The sequence below is a fragment of the Trachurus trachurus genome (assembly GCF_905171665.1).
Source record: "Trachurus trachurus genome assembly, chromosome: 12".
Classification (NCBI taxonomy): Eukaryota; Metazoa; Chordata; class Actinopteri; order Carangiformes; family Carangidae; genus Trachurus; species Trachurus trachurus.
In genome coordinates, this window is record NC_139908.1 from 16795847 (window position 1) to 16818606 (window position 22760).

At 41.0% G+C, this 22760-nt stretch overlaps 2 protein-coding genes across 2 annotated transcripts in view; both read left to right on the forward strand.

The window, feature by feature from the left end:
* The window catches only part of LOC310994507 (SH2 domain-containing protein 3C-like), a 40969-nt gene extending 34352 nt beyond the window's left edge, over positions 1 to 6617 (forward strand). The window contains exons 8-12 of the mRNA XM_083983224.1: positions 65 to 180; positions 703 to 874; positions 967 to 1078; positions 2016 to 2222; positions 4385 to 6617. Coding sequence (XP_083839350.1) covers positions 65 to 180; positions 703 to 874; positions 967 to 1078; positions 2016 to 2222; positions 4385 to 4560 — 783 coding nt within the window. The 3' untranslated portion in view covers positions 4561 to 6617. The remainder of the gene's footprint in view (positions 1 to 64; positions 181 to 702; positions 875 to 966; positions 1079 to 2015; positions 2223 to 4384) is intronic.
* A 4273-nt stretch (positions 6618 to 10890) lies between these two features.
* Positions 10891 to 21893, forward strand: urm1 (ubiquitin related modifier 1). The gene is made up of 5 exons (XM_083983240.1): positions 10891 to 10936; positions 12875 to 12945; positions 18271 to 18352; positions 20371 to 20419; positions 21021 to 21893. The coding sequence occupies exons 1-5, from the start codon at positions 10902 to 10904 to the stop codon at positions 21087 to 21089; spliced, it is 306 nt and encodes a 101-aa protein (XP_083839366.1). The 5' UTR covers positions 10891 to 10901; the 3' UTR covers positions 21090 to 21893.
* The last annotated feature ends 867 nt before the right edge of the window (positions 21894 to 22760 follow it).

The window sequence follows — 22760 nt, forward strand, 5'->3', positions numbered from 1 at the left end:
AGGCAGGCATGCAGGCAAACACACATAGCTCATATATAATTAATGTTTCTGATTCTTGGACCAGGTGGCTAGAATACTGGGTGTAACTGCAGAGACGCAAAGAATGATGGGAGTGTCTTCAGGGCTGGAGTTACTGACACTTCCACATGGACACCAGCTGAGACTTGACCTACTGGAGAGGTACCAACACATTTGTTTCTCACTGTCTTCCTCTGTGCATCACACAACGACCTCCTTCATTAATTCAAATATTGATCACCGCTGCTCTTCAGCTTCTGTCCGCCCTCTCATCTCCTCTCTTCACTCTGCAGTTCTTTATCTCCACCCCCTAAATCTCTCATCATCGTTCCTCTTCTTCTGTTTCACCTCCTTTTTCCCTCCTCTGGTTGGGTATACACAGTGATAGATACTTCTCAACATAACAGCATGTTACTAAAGCCAACTTAATAAAAACTAAATGTGAGGAATCAAACTGTGATTACAACTTTCTGTCTTAACTTTGCTAAAGTTTCCAAAGAACCTTTTTGTAAAATTATTCAACAGAATACTTGAAATAATCTATATTTCATCAGCATCTAGAAGCTCTGTCGCAGTGTGAGTTTCCAGAGTGGCTTTGACTCAACATTCCCATTTTCCCTGTCAACCGCTGTAATGAACCTTTATTGAGTTTTACTGAATTGCGTGCTCCTCTTCCTCTCTTAGGTTCTACACCATGTCTATCATGATGGCGGTGGACCTGTTAGGCTGCACAGGAAGCACGGAGGAGAGGGCGGCTCTGCTCCATAAGACCATCCAGTTGGCGGCCGAGCTGAAGAGCAACCTGGGCAACATGTTTGGCTTCGCTGCCGTGATGAGAGCTCTGGAGCTGCCGCAGGTAAGAGGCAGATACGATACCAAGTCACTATCATGAGCACAAAAACGCAGCTGTATTCTTAAAATGTGGTTTTTTTAATCTTTAATTGTTAGATTTCCCGCCTGGAGCAGACGTGGGTGACGTTACGGCAGAGACATACAGAGGGCGCTATTTTATACGAGAAGAAACTCAAACCTTTTATGAAGAATATGAACGATGGCAAAGGTGAGATTTTAGTGAGCAGTAATCATAAGTATATACAGCAGGGAAAATAAGTATTTACATGGTGAGCATGCATAGAGACCATGGTGGTTAAATGCATTACTCATTGTTTTTTTTATAACTGTACCTGCTTGGCTCTTGGACAACTCTTAGTATTCTTTTGACTGTCAGAAATCTTGTTTTTTTTATTTATGATGTCTGTCTTTATGTCAAGGACTACAGATGGAAATTAGCATTCTCGCTAAATCTGGTGCAGCCATCTTTTTATTTCTTTGAATAATTAATGGCATTGCACGCTGTCCTGTTATAACCTAAACTAAACTTGTGAGGAGCAACTGGTCATGGCCAATTTATGGTAAAATGTTGTTCTTTTTAGTTCCGGATAACGGCACTAACGGATAAAACGGTGCATTCAGACACGTCTGTAACCGATGCCATCAGTATGTTCTGCAACATACTGTAAGTTTCTGAAGGTCTTGAGAAGCTCTTTGCTTTTCCCCATCATGAGATGCCTCTTGTGTGACACCTTGGTGATGAGAAACCTTTTTATAGGCGTCAACTGGACTAAACCAACTGATAAAACTTTGCACTGATAGGGGACAGGATTACTTTCTGAATAGTGACAGACTCCAGCTGCTTTCTTAGCTTAGCTTTTCTTCGTGTGTTCAATACTTATTCCCTGCATCATTTCACTTTATTACACATTACTTAATTTATGGACATAAATATTTGGATTTCTTTGTACGTGTGCATTACTTGGGTTGTTGCCGACATCTGGTGAAAATTTCATGTCAATAGCTCTATTAGAATTTTTTTTTTTTTTTTTGAGAAAAATGTTGACACGTTCAATACTTATTTTCCCTGCTGTAAGTAGTTGGTGTGTGTTGCCATGTTTCACTCCAAAATGTGTGTTTGTGTGTGTTTATTCCTTCACCTACAGAATCTAGTGCTCTGTCTAACACCTCCTTCCCCCACATCATCCCCGTCCTGTCCCTGCTGGAGCGAGGCCTGGCTCTTGGGGAGTCTCTGGAGGCGTGGGAGAGCGCCGAGGTGGGAGTGGACGTGGTCATGTACCACCTAGAGGCGGCCCGTACCATCGCACACCACGGGGGAATCTACAAAACCAACGTGGAGACCAAACTGCAGGGTAAGTCCATGTTCTCGCCGCTTCTTGTTGCCGTGCCAACGTGTGTTACATCTCATGCCGTTAACATATTGATGTTAACGAGGACGCATGTGTACAGTATCAGGGTCACGGCATCACAGATTTGCTGTAATGATCGTGCATGTGTGGTTACTGTGTTGACTGTATTGATCCCTAACAGTTCTGTATTGGTTCTCAGTTTGAGGCCATTACTGCTTTATTGAACAGTCTTTCAGCAACTATCAATTCAAATCTGTTTTCTGTTATATGTGGCCATCGATCAGCCTGACCTCAGTCTGCTCCTTTCATCAACACTTTTTTAATCCACAACTAAGACGCATACTTCATAGTGTCATTAGGGCTGCTTCAGCTGAAGAGGCTTTAGTGGATGTATAGAATGGAGCTGAAGGGTTTTCATTTTTTTTATTAAGCATTGGGGAGAATTGCACCGACTAATGAAGAAGGCACAGTGGCATATTTCTGTGTAGCCTCTGTGCAATGAGCAGAATGAATAGAGTCAGATTGAGCACAGTATTGAGGTTCATTCTTTACCTGTGTGACTAAATAATCCCATCTCAATGGTCTACTTGCTAATATTATCAAAGCTTTCAACCACCTCTATTGAGATTCAGCATATAGAACAGGCTCATATATGGAAAGTCTGATTTTAAAAAGTGGGCATAAACAGAGGAAATGGCAAATGTGGCTACTTAGTTTAAGGTATTTGTAATATGTTGTTTGGGGGGGTTAGTGGTTAGTTAGTGGTTTGATCTTTATTTTTTTAATAGTTATATAGTTACTTTTAACTCATTGAGTGCCAGCCCTTTTATAAAATGGTCAGTGCCATGTGCCAGCGTTTCGGGGCATTTTGAGTAATATTTTAAGACCAAGAGAATATTTTGTATTATGACTCTGAAAACACAAAATAGCTCAAAGGAAAGAGGAGACTCTCTATTTAACTAGGGAAAAACCATTTGTTTGTACCTTGTTCCATTCTTAATTTATCTTAAGTTGAATAGAGCCTGGTTGCACCAAAAAGACCACTTTTTTTCTAGAAAGCTGAGAAAAATGCATTTTTGTGAAAGAGAGTCTCTCAAGAAAAACAGTGATTTATCCGTTTTAATTTTGGCTTCAAAAACATGTAAGACATCTGAAAGTTTCATTTCACATGTTTTTTCATTGTACAAAAAAAAAAAAAAAAAAAAAAATACAACAAGTAGGAGTCCTACTATGCAGAGTGATGTCTGCTCTCCTACTCCTCCTGCAGTTGCTGCCCCCTCCCCCTCTCCTCCCCCTCCCCTCACCCCCTCTGCCCCTCCCCTCTCCTACTTCTCCTCCTGCTGCTGCTTCCCCTCGTCTCTGAAGTAGGGAGTGAGACGTCATGGCGTCTTCAGCCGCTCTGCTGGACGCGGCCGCGGCAGCGACGCACCGCGCTGATCTCTCGGTTCGTCGCCACGACGTCGGTTTACAGCAACTGGTGAAACTGACTCCGCGATCCGCTTTCGCTTCGGCATTTCGGTGCTGATCATCTATGAGTTTACCTTTCCTGCCTCCTCCGATCACTTCATGCTGGAGCTATGCTAATAGCATCCGTGGCTAAGCTTTCCTCCAGCTCCACGTTACACTTGTTCCAGGCTCTGCCCGTCGTTTTCCTCTAGAAATAGAAACTTTTCCCAACTTTTTTATCTCTGTACCGATCGCACTCGTCTTCTCCTTCCTCTTCACTTCTTGCTCTGATCTACAGTCTCATTCGTTCTACACATCCCAGAAGCCCCAAAATTACTCACAGTGTGCGCAACAGCGTCCCCATTTACCAGCCGCAGAAAACTGCATTTGACGTATATATACGTCAATGGCACTCAAGCGTTGGATTTTGATTGACGTATATATACGTCAATGGCACTCAATGAGTTAATACAAAGTGAAATGTGGTTAAATGTAGTTATATACTTATATATTTAAGAAGCACAATAGAAATGTTGCTTAGTCCATGTATAATTTTGTCAAGTCTAAAAACATTTGTACATTTTAAGTAGGTTTATTTCATTCATGTTTTAATCACTTACACTTACAGCGCTATTTCACCGTGATTGTTATGAATGTAATCTACATAAAGTAACCTCTCCTCTCCTCTCCTCTCCTCTCCTCTCCTCTCCTCTCCTCAGGATTCCAGGAGCGGGCAGAAATACACGAGATCTTCCAGACGGAGTTTCAGATGCGTCTGTTGTGGGGCAGCCGCGGCTCCGAGGGCAGCCAATCAGAGCGCTACGAGAAGTTCGACAAGGTTCTTACTGCCCTATCACACAAGCTAGAGCCTCCAGTGCGTCACAGTGAGCTATAGCACCTGCCCTGAACACCCGCCATTGAAAAAAGAAAAAAAAAAAAAAACACCCCCCCCCCCGCCCCCATCTGCACTCACCACTCATAGTGGTATCATGGTCTTGTTTTGCATCGCCAAGGATGATGTAGAACCAATGTGAACACTGGGAGGGGTGAGAGTGACTGAAGAGGCAGCTAAAAGAGCACTGAGAAAGAGGGTTACTCACTTAAAACATGTGTTGCACTGACTGTGAACTCCAAATAAGGCATGGGGTTCCTCCTGTTCCCCCCTGTGGACTTCCCCCACTTGGCGCTAAAATATTTAAATGGCAACAAAGAGAAGACAAGCTAAGTAGTAAAGAGTATGGGGGAGACGGACGGCCCGCTCCTCTCTGCTTGGTACCAAGAGTAACATGTGTACGGTGTGGCCCGAGGGCCAAACAGAGCTGCAGAGTTTGACTTTGCTCCAATAAAACACAGACACTCTCTTGTTTCAAACAACTGCTGTCACACACTGTAGCAGAAAAAACAACAATAACATACATAGCTCATACAGTATATTGATGTTTAGTCTGTGTGACTGAGTGAGTGTGTGTCTGTATGTATGTTTACATTCCTTCATTTTCTGTGTCATTCAAGCTTTTTTTTGTCTTATTTATTTGGTATGATTAAAGGATATCAGAGCATTATGGACATTGCTTCACCAAAGTATCACACAAGAATCCGTCAGCGCTCATTCTGAGGAAACCGTGTTCATAAAACCTCATTAAATATGTATCAAGCAGACCCATTGAATCCCATTAAAAATGTATCAGGCATGCATTAATAAATGTATCAGAAATGAAACATTTGCAAAAGTAATGCTGCAACTTCAGTAAGAGGGCTTTGCAAAGAAGTTAAAAACATTAAGAGGACTAAGCAAGCCTCCCTCTGTTGTAGTTCAACTAACACATTTGATATTGTGTGTCTCGTGCACAAAACATAGCTAAACGCAAGCATTTAGAGACAGAGGGGTGTACACTCTTTAAATCTAGTTAAAGCAATGTTTCACTTAGTGTAGAAGCATTTACGAACATGCTTCATCATGGCTCCGGTTCCAGCAGTCTGGAGCTGTAGTTTATAGACTAACAGAAAAAAAAAGAAAATCCTTGATGCATGCAAATGTTGCACCAAGTCAAATGTTGCTTTAAGATGATTATTTGAATATCAAGATGAGTCAAAATTGAGAAATGATTTGGTGGAGATATTTCTTGTCTGTGGATTATCTTTAATGAAGCTCAACAGATGGAGAAATTCTGACATGTGTCTTTTTTATTTTCAGTCTGAAAATTTAAATGAATGAGTCAGTGAAGGATGTGTAGATCACAGCCCTGCTACAGACAATGAGTTTTTTTGGTCTTTTTTTTTTCTTGTGTTGACTTCAAATAATCAGAATAATTTTATTGCAAAGGGATTACATCCTGGCCGACTGACTGTCCAGTGGTGTATTTACAGTATGTGGACCTGAGAGGGGTGGAGCCAACTCTCAGGACTATGCAATCATTTCAACTAAGGGCTGAGACCCCTAAAATGAACATTTAGTCCTAGGAATATTATTCAGTTTTTCACTTTTCCCTCCCTTGTGTCATTTTCTTTTTGAAATGTCTATGCTTTATTCCAGACTTTTTCCTATCCAAACTGATGACCTGTATATGAATGAAAGTCATGTCAGATATCGGTCAGATAGTTCTAAACAAATATCATTCTACCTTAAGAGTATCAAATATCCTTCTAAGGATGTTTGATCGTCCCACTTTCTGGTCTGAGGTATAGCTGAGTGAGCTGTGCAGATCGGAGTTCACGAGGTGAGGAGTCGTGTGTCAGTTCCCTCTGTGGTCCAACAGGGGGCGGTCTATAGTCAGCAAAAAAACAATGAATCTGTAATTGTAAAACAGGAAGACGTACACAAACACACACACACAAGGGACAAATGTGTGTGTTTTGAGACCAAGAGGATGCCTGCTGGTTTAGGTTTGATATCTGCGAACTCTGATGATGAAAAGGTGACAATGATGTAATGTTTTTATTTGTTGTCTGTTGAATGCTGTACAGGAATGCTCTGACCGTGTGTCCATTCTCCTGTTATGTGAAACAGGACTGTATGAGATGAACTTGAAAAACAAAAAGATAAGAAATGATTTAGGTTGGATCTCATGTTTTTTTTACGTACTGTACATAGCAATTCACTTTTTTTTCTTCTTTTTTTTAATAAAATGATTTGCTTGTCTCAATGACTTTGATTCTTTATTCAAACCAAAATGTATGGGACGTTATAGGTGTAATATAAAACCTTACTGAGAAAAATCTGATTCATATTTTACAATCATCAAACCCCAAACTGTAATGAACTCATCAATGAGCCACACTGTGCTGGGTGACTTGTCCATTCTTCACAGTGAATTTGGACACTTTGGAGTCAGTCCCATATACACTGACACGTACTGACACAAGTTCTTACTGGAGAATCAAATCTGTGGCTGAAGTCACTATCAAATACTTATTTACCCAGGTTAAGAGTAATATTTTTCCGTAACAATCATTTATTTTCACCATCAACTAATCCGTCTTTTATTTTCTTGTGTGGTTATTTGTTTGGTCAAAAAAAAGTACGATAATTGCAAAATATATAACCGCACTTGCGGTGATTTACCTCAGTTTCAGTATTTTAATAGACAAACTTTTGGTCAGGGGACCTTGACCCAGATACTTTCCCTATTCTAACATTAAAAGTCATTTTATTTAGAATAATTTTGTATTCAAAAAATTTTTTATTTCTTAAAGCTACAGTACCCATGAATTTGAGAAAATGATTCAAATTCTTTTTGAAGATAAACTACACATGACTCTGTGTTTGCTTTAAAATATGTAATTAACAATGAGGGGAGTTTTCTCTTTGTATCTCTTATTGGCACAGGAGAAGATGAAGGTGATGGTGAGCTGCACTGCACTGCCATATACCTATACACATTCACATACATCAACATCACCGCCAGTTCCACCAAAGAGGCTGAGCAACAACGGTTTTAGGTCTTTTGAGTCCCGAGACTTAAAAAAGACTCATCTGTAGTAAGTGGCTATTTTGTAATACACAATAGCAGCCAGTAGGCAGCAGCATCTCTACAACTACAGCTGAGCTGACCCTCCTCTAATTACCAGTTTACAGGCCCTCCTCCAGCCAATTGCAGTTAAGAGCATCTTGGTTCCTGGTCCTGTTGAGGTGACTGTGCAGAGCAGCACTTCCTGACTTCCAGTGGTTTCTGGACTTCCTCCACATACACCAACATCCTCCCCAATCCACATCTCTTGGATCACATTCTGTGCAGCCTCCTGTGCACTTGAAGTGCTCTGTTTAGTCTGTTTTTAAAATATTTGTAATGCATGGAAAAATCTGTAAGTGTGTTGCTCCTGTTTCACAGAAAACACGCAGTAGGAGTGCACGAAGCATGCGTATTGTGCGAAGCATCACACATTGTTTTGTAGACAGACCCATGGTGATGGCAGTGGGAGGGAGACAAAGACAGATGGACTGTGTGTGTATGAGTGTGTGTATGTGTGTGTATCCATGAGTGTGTGTTTCTCTGTGTGCTTGTGCATGTTTGTGTATCAGTGTGTGCTTCTGTCAACATGATACAGATGTTGCAGGAGTGCTGCCGTTGCTCTTGCTGCTCGGTCCTTTCAGGAGGAAGGCGGTGGTGCGGCCTAGCCTGGTAGCTGTTATGCTGAAGGGGGCGTTGCAAGTTGATTCCAGGTGATAATTTTCCTGGGAGAAGCAGAAAGTGGAAGAATTACAGCATTTGTGACATCAACTGTGATGTAGAGCAGAAAAGGACAAAACAGAGGAGCACACAAAGGAATCAGACAGAACAGAACAGAAAGGGATCCCCTCATAATCTACAATAGAAAATTATCATTCGCTCTGCTCTTTGTCTCCCCTTTCCATACAGTTCCATAGGCGTAACATGTTATGGATGTAATCTCTAAGAGGATTCTCTCTGCTTGGTATCATGGTACATGTTAATTTCAGCTCTTTATGTTCCTTATTGAAACAGACCCAAGATCTCCCAGGCCTGCCTGCCTGCCTGCCTGCCTGCTTGCCTGCCAGCCAGCCAGCCAACCAACCGTCATCAATTCACCCCTAATCTCTCCCCCCAGCTCTTTTATAGCTAATCCATTGTGTTGGTCATTGTCATCTGATCATGTGTGACCTAGGCTGCTCTATAGCCGGTTCCTGGCAGTGTAGCACTGACTTTTGACGTCCATCTACACCCAGATATGGGTGTTGGGGTGTAAACTCGGTTCATGGGAGTGGGGGCTGTACATTTGCTGGGCTGTGGGATTTCTTAATCTCAAGAAATGTGTAAAAATCACATTAAACTCATTCAAGTTTGAGTATTGGAGATTTTCACTGAGTCAAAACCAGAAAGAATTTAATTTAAACAGTATATGTATGTTGGCAGATTCTTCACATGGGATATTGTGCTTCCTGATATTAAAAACACAACATTATGAGCATTAGATTCCCATAGTGATTGAAGTTAACATTATTTTCATCATCAGACTATTGAAATACCTCTAAATGTAAATGCATCTTGGTTCAAAATCAAATGTGAAACAAAGGAAGCCATAATGAAGATGTGAATTGCCGTTTGTGTACAGTAACCAAATTTTACTGCGGACTGTGATGCAGAAAGCACAAGATGTTCGTCAGAATACAACAGGACTGTAGCATATACCATTCATAACAGCAGTGTGTGTACCTCAGGGCGGCTTAGCAAATGTGCTGTGACACCCAGTGATGGTGTGATCATTCCTGGATAACTCACTCTATACCCATGAAACTCGTGGCCATAAAGCTCCCTCCCACACCTCACCTTCAGCCTCACCCACTGACTGTGAGAATACACCTCATCCCAGCTGGGACGAGAGACATGCAGCCAGTTACTGTACGCATCGTGTCTTCATTATCTTTCAGAACTTGCAACAAACTGCGTCGACCGTCACCCTCGTTTTCCCGCCTGCCTCCTCACCCCCGCCTGGCCCCTGGTCGATCTGTCTATCTGCCCCTGCACTGACTCCTCATTAACACATGAATGAAGACAGGGAAGGGCCTGCTAAGGCTTGGACGCCAACAGAAGGCGACGGATTTGCAATTCAAACCTCTCGCTGACCCCCTCCCACCCCCACCTCGTCCTCCCCAGCCCCTGTATACTGGGACTGGAACTGTCACCAGTATGATTGAGGACGTATGTAAGGAGGGAGAGAGGGACAGAGGGACAGAGGGAGACAGATGTGCATTCACACACTCATGTCATGCCTGTGCACACTTTTCATGTTGACGGACACAACTCGAACACATGCACACATGCATATGCACATTAGAGAGAGAGAGAATGAGAGAGTGTGTGTGAAGCAGGGAGTGTTGTAGGTAGTAATGATTTTCTAATGTAATGATTTTACAAAATAAAGTCAAGTTCAAGGGGATATATCAGTCCATAAATGAAGGCACCACCATATGGCATGCTAATTGCAGAGATTTTGGCTCAGGAACAAGTGCATCAGATAATTTTACCTAGGCCAAAAAGTCCATAGGAGCAAAGCATGCAAATCAAAACATTAAACAATATCCAAGATAATTCTATCATTTTCCAGCAATATGCAACAAACAGTCTAACATGTGCAGAACAGAGCTCAGTCAATGCTAGCATGTTCAAGTTCAAAAACGTGTGCACAAATCCTGGAAACTGTTTAATTTAGCTATATAAAATAAAAGTAAAATGTAACACTGCTCATATTAACAGCATTTCACTTCACACAATGCATTAGATTAGAGAGTCAGAGACAGAGTGACTAAACAATTATATTTAGGGCATTAAAAACACTACAGATATCCAACACAATTGTTAAGCTCAATTGGCATTCACATTCATGGCTGTGTATAATTTCTCTTTTCTTTGTTATAGATGGAGCTGTACAATGTAGGCAAGTCATGTAGCCTACAAATAATTATTCCCTCCCTCTTTCTGTGTATAATTTAACTGGCTGCAATATGATTCCTTTACTTTGGCAGAAACTACTGTAGAGATTATGGCCTCACGAGTGGAGTAAGGAGGTTTTCATTTAGACATGTAAAAAATATCAATTGAAAATAATTATATTATTAAAAAATATATACATATATATTAGATTAAGATGATTTAATCTATTTCAAAAATGAATGTGTTCAGTTTAGGCTACATCGTCATTTGTCGAGTGTCCTTTAAAGCAAACGTCCCTAAACGTCACTTCCGACTTCCCGTACCGCCACTTCCTGCATGTGCCGACAATATGGCAGCGCCTATAGCGATTCAACTGGAGTTTGGGTAAGCGAATTTAAAACCCTCTACAACAATTTGCCGTGTGTTAATAAGTGTCTTGTCGACAGTCGTGGCGAAACGAAACACCGCCCGACCCGTACAGTGATTTATTACAGCTCCGTCCGTTTTAAAAGACCTGAAATCAGCGTAGAAAGCAGCGAGTCGGGAGTTTGTTTATGAACCAACACCGTGTGGTCGCTGCGTGTCTCTGCGCTGAGGAGGAGGAGGAGGAGGAGGAGAAGGAGAGTGAACGGAGCCGATGGAGCTGCGTTCACATGTTTAGCATATGAGGAGGGAGGACGCTGATTCAGGAGCACAGCAGACTGACTTTCGGTGTGTTCACGCTGATGCTCTGTGAAGCCTGTGGAGCATCATCAGAGTTTGACAGGAAGTCAGAGAAGAGTAGCTAGAAACCTGACTTGAGATTTGCTCCTGTGAGAGGCCACTTACTTTAGACTTGAAAGCAAACAACTTAAAGCCTTTTAAATTGAATCTGTAGAATCACCTTATACTCATAATATAGGCTATATTACAATCAATAACAAGTAAGACTCTGAATGACTTAATCACATATGGGTGAGGTCATTTTCAAGGCATTTCACCATATTTGCTCTGTAAAGGAGCAATGTTGAAGGCTACATTATATTTACCCAGGACTCAGGAACCATTGCTGCCCTGAATGCTGCTTGTTGTGTATGATACAAATATTTTAAGAGTCTTTAATCTATTTTTTTATTCTAGTTGTAGGCTAACTGCACCTCTGGGATTGCGACCAATTTCGTTGTAGCCTAGTTGTGCAATCACAATAATAAAGTTTAATCTACTGGTCTATTGAAGAGACATTGATCTTCTAGCACATGTCCACTTAATTATAATTAATTAATAAAAATCAATTGCTGTTCAGTCAGTGCACAGCAGGTCTGTTCATTCAACATGCTAAAATGTGTAATTTTGTAGATATTGCCTATAGATCTCAGTTCTCAATTAATTCACATTTCCCTGAGTTAAAATGGTTCGCTGATCTTTTTTCCAGTCATCAACAACTGAATCAGTTCTTGAGGAAACCTCTTGTCTTTATTTTCCACATATTTACAGTCACTTTAAAGTTTTTGTTCACTGTCAATCACCTGTACCCACTTTACTAATATGTCAACAGATAGGATAATTCATAGCAACAAGCTGCACTGGTACTGCTACCACCCATCCTGTAGTTCCCACCACTTTCAGCTTCAGTTATTTCCAGGAAACTTTCCAGGAAAAAAGAATTAAGAAATTACAGGTCTATTGACTGAAGTCTCTCTATAAAATCAATAGAGAAATTGATGACTAAGATAACCAGCCTGAGCCTGGGATGTCTGTTTTTCACTAATTCAGCAGATTAAAATGAAAGAATGTCATCACATTGATGCAAAAATCCTATATTGTCTAATGCTCTGTTTATAATTTAGAAATAAAATGCATAGCTGGGATGGTGCAGCTAGCATAACAACAACTTTGACAGTTGTATATCTTGCAAAGCATCACATTTCCAGAAATTGCACAGAGTCAGAGTGACCAGCTGACACCACAAACAAGTTTGACTCAGATTTTGATTTGTTACGTAATCAGTTGCCTCAAGGATATAGTTCCCTGATCCAGACACACATAAACACACAAAAGTTCACTCTGTCTCACCACACAGCCTCAGGCTCAGAGTAATGGGAACTACAGATAAATGGGTTTTATATATTTAACCCTGCAACCTGTTTTAGGCCAATTAAATTGATGTGTGTTATTTAAATGTCGTTTCTCCTGATGGTGTGGACATAAAGAACTGATGGTCAACTGATGGTGGACTTAGTGACTTAGTTAACATTAGTATTAAAACAGCAACAGCATTTTCATGTGTTCATTCATTCCGACTCTAGATGTCTTAGTAATCTATTGAACTGTTTCTTTGTGTAGAGGAGGAGCGGAGCTGCTTTTTAACGGCGTGAAGGAGCATCATGTGACTCTTCCAAGCCAATCACAACCTTGTGAGTATCACCTGACACCTTTCTGTCCTTTTCATAACTATAGCCAATGTGTTAAGACCATAGGGTTAAGACATGACATCATGGAGATAAAATGTTTTTAAGGATTTTAGAGGGACATGTTTAGATGTTCTAATTAGTCCAGTGTTTTTACAAGAGTCAGTCCGTTTACAACAAGTGACACACATTGCTATTTTGTGGTAGTTTTTCATGGTTGCTAAGACACCCCAATACATCTTGGCTGTTAAACAACTCTCTACTGCACAAACCTGTTCATAAAGTACATCCTTGCCTATTGTTGTTTTCATTATCTAATATGTAAAGACAACACAGTGAATCCTCAATGACTGGTTTGTCAATTTAATACGGCAATCAAATTAAAACCGTAGATGAACCTCACTGTTATTATGAGTTACACATCACGAGACCCGTCGATGTGCAAGAACCTTGTTGTTATTAATGTTTAGTGCTTAATGCTTTGGAAGTGATTTGCAGCAGAGTAAACTAAACTCTACATGGCTGTAATCTAAAAAACAGTAGAGGTGCAAAACATTTTTCTCTTTTAGCTCATAATAGCGTCACATTTTACTTTTGCAGCTTTATTAGGTCTCATAATTAACTTCTAAAGTACGCACAATAGAAATGAAGTCAGATGAGGATTTGTGGACAGATAATTCAATCTGTATCATTCATTGCATTCATACTACTGTAGCGTAGTGTAGCATATAAACATGTTATATGTGTTGCTTCATAAGGAAACAATGAATCATTTACACAATAATAATAATATCAGATTTATCTTCATTAATATTTTGTATGAGTCTTTTGAATGTGTTGTTGTTGTTGTGTATCTTATACTGGACTGTTAAGTGACATACAACCCCATACCCTTTACATGCAGCTAACACATGATGATGTTGTTGCTGTATGTTGTAGCTATTTTCCTTTGCATGTCATCAGTCGGTCTTCTAATCTAAGCCCTTATCCTCCCATCACCTGTTTCTTCTCTTCTTCTCCCTCCTTCCTTCCTTCCATCCTCCTCCTCTTTAACATCGTGTGGCTGCATGTTCTGCCTCTGTCACTCGTGAACGCTGCCCACTGTTAATGCTGACGTATATGAAGCTGAGAAATAAGGGGGGCGTTTAAAGGGAAGTTTATTTCGCCTCTGTGAGTTGAAAGAGAGCAGGTTAAGTCGGTCTGAGATCATTTCGGACGACTCTTCAGGCGTAAGTTCATTTCTCGATTCATAAAAAAAAGTTTCCCACCTCAGGATCCAGATTGATTAGATTTTATTTTGCCAAGGGGATTCAGACTCGCTCCAACACGGGTCACTAACTCAGCATGGAGCAGGGGAGGAAGAACCTGCCTGTAGACAGATTTTCTCCCCCGAACCCAGTTCAGCACCGGGGTCACAGAGGAAAGTTTCGACCGAATCACAGCTGCATGGAGGTTAAAGTGTCCTGTGATTTTATATATATGAGAGTGTGTGTGTGTGTGTGTGTGTGTGTGGGTGAGTGGGTGTGTTACGGAGAGTGAAAGAACACAGGGGAGAAATATGTGTCTTTGGTATTTGACGAAACAAAGGGTGTTCATCCATGGTGCTGATGTTACCACGACAACAAAAAGACAAAAGTTGACCAGAACAGGGAATGTCAGGCCAGATATGACCTTGGTGCACAAGCGGACCTGTCTCTGTGTGTGTGAGTGTGTGTGTGTGAGCATGCATGGGTGAGCACTACACTAGAAAACCTGATTGTGATTTTGCCATGTAGTGCACAAACCTGATCATGTGAACATCACCGCGACACACACACACACACTCTCTCTGACGTAACAGTTCCTGGCTGTATTTGCTTGTCATGATCATGTGTGTGTGTGTGTGTGTGTGTGTGTGTGTGTGCGTACACACACAGAGGGGGGTGCAGTGAAGGCAGATATAATTGGTTCTGAATCCTTCGTATTTCTCTTTGACCCCAGCCAGTGATTGATGACCCTCGACTGAAAGACCCCACCCCCACTCTTTCTCTTTCTCTCCCTCTTTCTCTCTCTCTCCCTCTCCTTCTTTATCTAATTCGCTCATACACACAACAAAACCCCCGTGGTCTAAGGATCACACAGTTTTTTTTTTGCCCCTCGTATCAGCAGAAAGATGGATAGCTCTCACATACATACACACCCACAGCCCCCACCCCCTCACATGACCGTCATAACTGCACCAAGACAGAAAAGTGAAAGGAGAAGAAAGGGTGTTTGAAAAAAAAAGAGAACTGCACGCACAAAAGAAAAGCGGAGACGGTTTTAAATCGGCGTCAAAATGGCGCCTTTTCTCTCCCCCTCCCTCCATTTCTCCTTTCCCACCCACGCAACGCAGCTATCCCAGGATGCACTTGGAGCCTGTGACGCATTTTCCCCCTCGCTCGTGTCTGTTTCGTTCCCTCATTTTCTCTCCCCCCACCCCCCCTACTCCCCTTTACTCTCTACCTGGACGGCAAAGCGCTAATCTAAAAGCTTCACCTCTCACTCCCTCCATGCCGACGTTCCTCTCTCTAACTCCTCGCCTCTTTACATTGACTGTCATCTTTTATACAGTCCATTTACACACTGATCTGCCCCAACATTAAAACCAGTTGCCTGTTTAATGCTGTGGCTGATTGCTGCGTAAGCCAGACTTTCTTTTGTTTCCGACAGTGGGTGGTTTTAAAATCGGGGACCTTTGTAACCTTTTAAAGACGGCCATTAAGGAGGCAGCAGCTGATGTGTGTTTCTGTTATAAAACGTCTAATTGATGAAAGTTTGAGTTAGTACCAACCTGTGTATTGAGCTAAGACAACCTGTTTATTGTCTACCTGCAACTTTTAACCGTGTTTGTGTGTCTGTGTGTGTGTTTAGAGAGGAGAACTTAAAAGGGAAGGCAAAAGGTGGAGGGAGATGAAGGGGGGTAGGAGAGCAGGTTTTACGAGAGAATGAGAAAGAGGGCGAGAGTGTGTGTGTGTGTGAGACGGAGAGAACAAATGAAAAAGTAAATGGACAAGAGGATGAAAGAGCGAATAAGGGGTAATGGTGGAGAAAAATACCAATAGTCAAAGGCGAGAACAAAGAAAGGAGTCACCACAAAGAAGGAGTTATGACTGCTGTAGTGATTAGTTCTGTTTTTAGCCCCGCAGAGGTGCAGGTCAATATTCACTGCCTAGGACTCTCTGTGTGTGAGTGTGTGTGTGTGTGTGTGAGTGTGTTGCAAAGGGAGGTATTTGTCTTTTTTTTTTTATATGGAGGCCTGGAACCGTAGAAAACTAGCACTATCATTACAATAGTGAGCTGGCCGACAGCACTGCAATTAACCTGGACACCATCCATGCAGGATTGGAGGTGCATGAGCAAATGGACACACACACACACACACACACACACACACACACACACACACACACACACACACACACACACACACACACACACACACACACACACACACACACACACACACTATCACATATTGTTCATGTAGCATGTTGCCTTCATGATGACCAGGTGCTTTTTAGAAATTGCGATATTTCATCTTTTTCTTGTTTTGTTAGCAAATTGATTTGAGTTTATGTTTTTTTTTTGTATCTTGTAGATGGATTAGACAGCTGGATTGTGGGTAATTTTTATGGAGGAATATCTAAACCCTGTACTATTAAAGATGGCTCCTTCTCAAATAATGTTTTATTCTCATCCTGTGTCGGTCCAGTTTTCAATTTAAAATCATACGTAGTCCTTTTATACACCTCTATCTGTGTATTTTCATAATCTAAAGTGTTACATTTTTCACACCAGACTGTCTCCTTATTTTCAATATTCTGTATATAATAGAATAGCCGATTGAAACGTAAAGCAAAATTTAAGTAAATCAAGTGCAACATTTTTTTTTTCCTCCTGCGTTTTTTTTTCCAAATGTATGTCAGGTCAAAGCGGAGGCCCCGTGTTGTGTTGTGTCGCGCTGTGATATTAGCGCTGCCTCTGATCCAGCTGAACTGGTGAATCCCTGCGAGGTGGGACGGCCGCCTACCTGCCACAGCCTCGCCGCTCTCCTACACCTGGCTCGGGATGACTCACTGTCGTCCTCTTCCCCCCGTATCTGCTCCATCTGCCGCCGCCGCCGCTCTCTTTTCCTCCGGCTCCACTATTTGCTCTTTCTCTCCTCTATTTATTCACTCTCGCCTTCCACATTTCTCTACCTCATCCCCTCTGTTTTTTCAGTCCTGTGTAAACTGGGGATGGAGGCCAGTGCTGTTCATTCTGATGGTGTGTGTGTGTGTGTGTGTTTGAGATATGGCTATACCAGCAGTGACTGCAGTCACCTCACACATGTACATTAAACGCACAACCGTGATCATATACACACACATTGCAAGAACATCTCATATTTCTGTGTTTTATTTTCACTGCATTTACCTCAAAATGTGTCCACATCACAAATACACACCTACACCTACAAACACTCAAAGGCTTTAAAAACACCTTGAATCTTATTGTCAGCGATGGCCATAACTCTAATATATTCATTGTTAGTTGTTTAGTGGGGATTTATCCTAAAACCTCTCATTGTGGTTGCCTTTGTGGCTGTCAGTCGGTCTGAGCGAGGCTCAACCTATTGTTGAGACAAGGTCAATCTGATTGTTCAAGTGGTCAGACTCATAGAAAATTCAAGCATCGCTGAGATTCAAGCTCGGTGCGTTAAATGTTCGACTCTAACAAAGAAAATGATCGTTCTGAAAAAGGAAATGCTGTTTGCTCCATTAGTCCTCCTTTGAAGATTTCCACAATAAGTGTGAGGCTAGAGAGAAATAGAATTGTGTTTATGTATTTTTTTAAGGTGTATACGCTTTTAGAAAATACAAACCCGAATATATTTTGGTTTTTTTTCTTCATTGTAACATTTAAAATCACACGTCCAGCTGGAGATTGTCTTTGTTTTTCATTCTGTTGGGTTGTTTTTCAGATTTATACACACAAATCATTAATTTTATTTCTCTCCAACCAAGGTGAACAATGTCGCTCTCGGCCATTGACATCAGTCAACCCTCCCCCCATTTCCAGTGTCCCCCCGCCAAACATACACATACACTCATAAATATACATGCACCGTGACTCTGTCTCACACACACACATGTATACACAGCCTGGTCCCGCCTGGTGCCTCTGTCGCGTCACATCGACCAGGGGGCTGGATCCCTGCACCTTGACCCTTAACCCCTAACCTGTGACCTCTGTTGTCTGCCTGTGTATGGCCTTTGTGTGTGTGTGTGTGTGTGTGTGGGTGTGTGTGTGTGTGTGTGTGTTTGGTAGGGGACATGAAGCAGCTGCTGGTCTGGATCCAACGGAACCTGCTGAAGGAACGGCCTGAACTCTTTGTCCAAGGAGACTCAGTGTGAGTGTGTGCGTGTGCACTTGACACACACTTGATCTGTGCACGACAATATAAGCCAAAAGGATACGATACGTTACACACACACACACACAGACACACACTACACATCGCACTGCGGCTGGAGCGAACCCATAACCGCCATATGTGACTATAATATTTGATCATAAGTGCAGCTTCCAGTGGACTGAGCAGTCGGAACACGACAACTCTGAGTCTTTCTGAAGCCGTTCTCCTGCTGGTTAAAACGGCTGAAACACAGAGGAACAAACAGTCCAGCCTTCAGGTTATAGGTTTCTGTAAGATGATTACCTGTGTGTGTATGTGTGTGTGCATGTGAGCTTGTGTGTTTGCACGCATGTGTGTGTGTATATGTGTCTTTGGGTCCAGGGCTCACAGCAGTCTTATAGGACTGGCTGACTTTTACAGCTGCCTTTGTGCAGGACTATTTATAGCACCACCTAACCAATGAATGGAGGAAAAGCTGGGCTACCTATAAACCTTATAGATTAGATGTGTGTGTTTGTGTGTACTCTATGTTGGCAGCCTACTACAGTTTTTTTTGTTGTTGTTGTTGTTTTTTGAACAAATCATCATCAAGCTGTTTCCTCATCATTATCTTTAAAAAAAAATCTCTCTGGGTTCTACAATATTTACCATTTCTCCTTTCTTTTGTCCTTTCTATAGTCAACACAGTCATGTGTGCGTGTTTGTGTGTGCGCGTGTGTGTTCGTTCATTCAGACACATTTGTTCTCACAGGTTCCTCTCATTGCCCTTTCTCCTTGACGTCATGGAGCCAGTGTGAGCTCTATGAGAGGCATCAGTGTATCTCACCATCCACATTACTAACTCTGTGGCTTCCAGACAAAAAAACACACACATACACTAACATCTGTTAAGAAAACTGCACCCAAAGGTGCCTATTGTTACCCTCCCCCATTATCCCCATTATCCTCTCCTGAAGGGTGATTTTTTTTTTTTTTTTTTTTTTAAGCTTCATGTCTGTGTTATTTTTGGGGGCCCATTAATATCCAGTGACAGTGTGTTTTCTCTCTTCTCTTTTACCCCAGCCATTTTAATTTAAAGAGAAATAATCATCATGTTCATTATGTGTTAGTCAGAAAACAATCTGGGAGATTGGGATTGGTAATACGAGTGGTGGATACATATGTGGAGACGAAGCAGTTTAAATTACATAACAATAACAGAAATGTATGATGCTATATGTACTGTGATATGAACATAACACACAGAAAAACACACATACAGTCATTTACACTAATACATTTATTAGCTTGAAATTACCAGTATTTGTTCTGAAGCATGAAACTGGTCGTCTATTAATTTTATGCTGTGAAGTGTTGAAAATTAAAACACTGGATTTGATTTCCTATTTTCTCAAGAGTACAGTTTGCTATAAATAAATAAATAAATATATACAGTATATATAAAATATCTGAGTTATTTAAGCATATTATTACATTATTATCTCTAGTGGTATTCAGGTGTATTTATCACACATCCTTTTTTCTTTTACATTTATTTGATTACAGTTGTGTGTCAAGTTGTGTCTTTAAGCAAATGATCCCTGTGTCTCCATCCTCCACCCCAGAAAGACTTTATTGTCATTAGTAAGAATTAGCAGGAATTTAATTAGTAATAAGTATTTTTTTAAATATGCTACAGTTCACCAATTTACATTGCGAGGGAAATTTTTTAAAATCTCATGCTGAGATTAAAGCAAACTCTTTTTGTTTCCCTTCATTTGAGATCATTTAAGTTTTTGGTTTGTAGCACCTTTTTAAGCTCATTTTACTGTCATTATTTCTAAACAATTTGGGAATAATTGTTTGAAGACCCCCCCCCCCCCCCCCCCTAATATGTACAAAATGAGTATACTTCTGTTCGTTTGTGTGAGATTTGTATGTGTTCTGGTCTGTGAAGAGACGGTGTGTACGTGTGTTTGAGTCTGTTGCCTTTGGGAAATGCGTCTGACTCAAAACGGTGTGTTTTCCCACAGGAGACCTGGGATTCTGGTGCTCATCAATGATGCAGACTGGGAACTAATGGTGAGCACTGGGAGCCATGTTCACTGTCAGATGGTGTGTGTGTGTGTGTGTGTGTGTGTGTTTTCTAGCAGTGTGCAAAACGTAATATTTTCTATTACTCTTATCTATCCTGTCCCTTTTTACAGATGCACCTTAACAGTGTTCAGTGTTTAAAGCTCATGCATACAGCAGTGTTCATATCTTCAGCTCATAACTCTATACAATGCTTGTTAGGACGTTTAAATCAGGAAGAGCCAATGTGCTTGTGTGTGAAGGTTAGCCTGTGAGTGTGTCGAGATACCAGGATTGTTCGTTTTCCTCTGACTCAGTTAATGTTTCATATAACGTGGAAGCAGCTGCAAGACAAGTTTGTCCTTGGGGTCTCATATGTGAACACATATTTACATGCACAAACAGTCTGAATGCTTCAATTTGAATCCATTGATTCAATTACAGGACTCAACACAGGATGTAAATGAAATGAGAAGTTTGCTATTGATTGGACCCCAAAGGGAGCACAGGAGTAATATGCATATTTGTATTGGTAAACACACATATTTCTCCTTTGACTTGTGCAGATGTTTGAATATTGAGCTTTTTTTGTGTGTTTTCTAAACCTTAGGGGGAGCTGGATTACCAACTGCAAGACCAGGACAACGTTGTGTTCATTTCTACTCTTCATGGAGGATAGGAAATGAGTAAGGAAGGCAAACATATCCTTGACATCTCTGTAACAGCCCATTCTCCGCATCCTCTGCCCTCTTCACTCTTTACCCCCCCGCACTCGCATCCCAACAACACGCCGCCCCATTGGACGCTGGGAAACGTGTCAACCTGCACCGTGACGGCCGAGGTGATTGATGTTAGTCCGCAGGAATGAGTGGAAATTCAGAGATGGTAACTGGGAAAAATGCATAAGCTGCGAGAAAGGAATTCTGTGGATATTTTTTATTAATACCAACATTTAAAAAAAGAAAATCAAACTGGTCAGGCTCATATGAAGCTCTGGTTGTACTGGACCGCTCACAGGTGCTGGTGTAAATACCTACAGTTAGTGTGTATGCCTTCACCAACCTGCAAAGTCTCTTTCAGTGCGACTGTGAAGGACAAAATCACCTCATCTTGAGTTCTGGTCAAGAGAATAGAAAAGGTAACACTTTAACCACCACTGATTAGCATTCATCAGCTGCATTTAAACATTGGATAAATTGTTCATTCTCTATAGTAGTTGTATGCAGATATAATGGCATTTTAAGTGTTTAAATGGTATTTGTCCAAAATATGATCATCTCATATGAATACATATTTTATATAATTACAACTGTGTTGTATTACTGACATTCATTACTTGTTTATACACCAGTAACCATTTATGGGAGCTTCTTAGGTGACAGATACATTAATGAACACCTCAAGTGTACTTCTAGCTGCTTACACCTATTAGATTGTTATGAACATTTTATTCCATGTTTTTAAGTGTCTTTTCCTGCTAATGTTAAAGTGTTACAATATGAAAGTTTTTCTGTTTTGTTTTTTGTTGTGTGTGTGTTTTTTTTTTAATTGTTCTAAATGCTTCTGATATTCAAAAAGAAAATTAAAAGCTGGGGAGAAAATGACAACTGTGCCTGAAACATTATTATAATGTAATTTATGTAATTTGACAATTAGTCTGTAATTTCTGGTAATGTCAATTTTTTATTTTTTATTTTTCTTGTATTTTTGTTTGTTGTTTTTTTACATTTTTATTTTCCCCTGCATTCCTGACAAGAGGGAATATGTATAACCATAAGAGCAGTAGTGTAATTACAAAGAACAATTTAGGATTTTTAAATTAAATATCACATCAATATTATGAATATCTAATATAAATGCTGTCTTTTTACAAATTACATTTTTTTTTAAATCACAAATTATGTATTTCTACTCCAGTCTTTAATTTAAACAGTGTCGCCATAAAGTCCCACTCTACAGCATACACCCTGTACCACACACAGAGGCCTATTGCCAAACGTTTTCCTCAATTAGGATTTTACATCACGCTTCGATAATTCCTGGTGATAGCTTATACCAGATCGATTTAAGCCCAGCTCTGTGATCACACTGCAGTTTTAGGCTGATTAGTCGAGAGTTTAGAGAGATTTTACCGTCCTATAGCCCCGCTCAGATGGAATATTCATAAGAGTAGGAGGGGGTGAGGGAGGGGGGTATAGATGCGTATGTGTGTGTGGAGGGGAGGGGGATGTGCACTACAGGACCACTGCGGGAGGTCGAGGTCTAGCCTCCGGGCTGTCCTCCCCCGAACGCCCCGGGGCGACCTAAAACCTTTTCTCGGTTGTGGAGTCCGATTTGCAACGGGAAACCG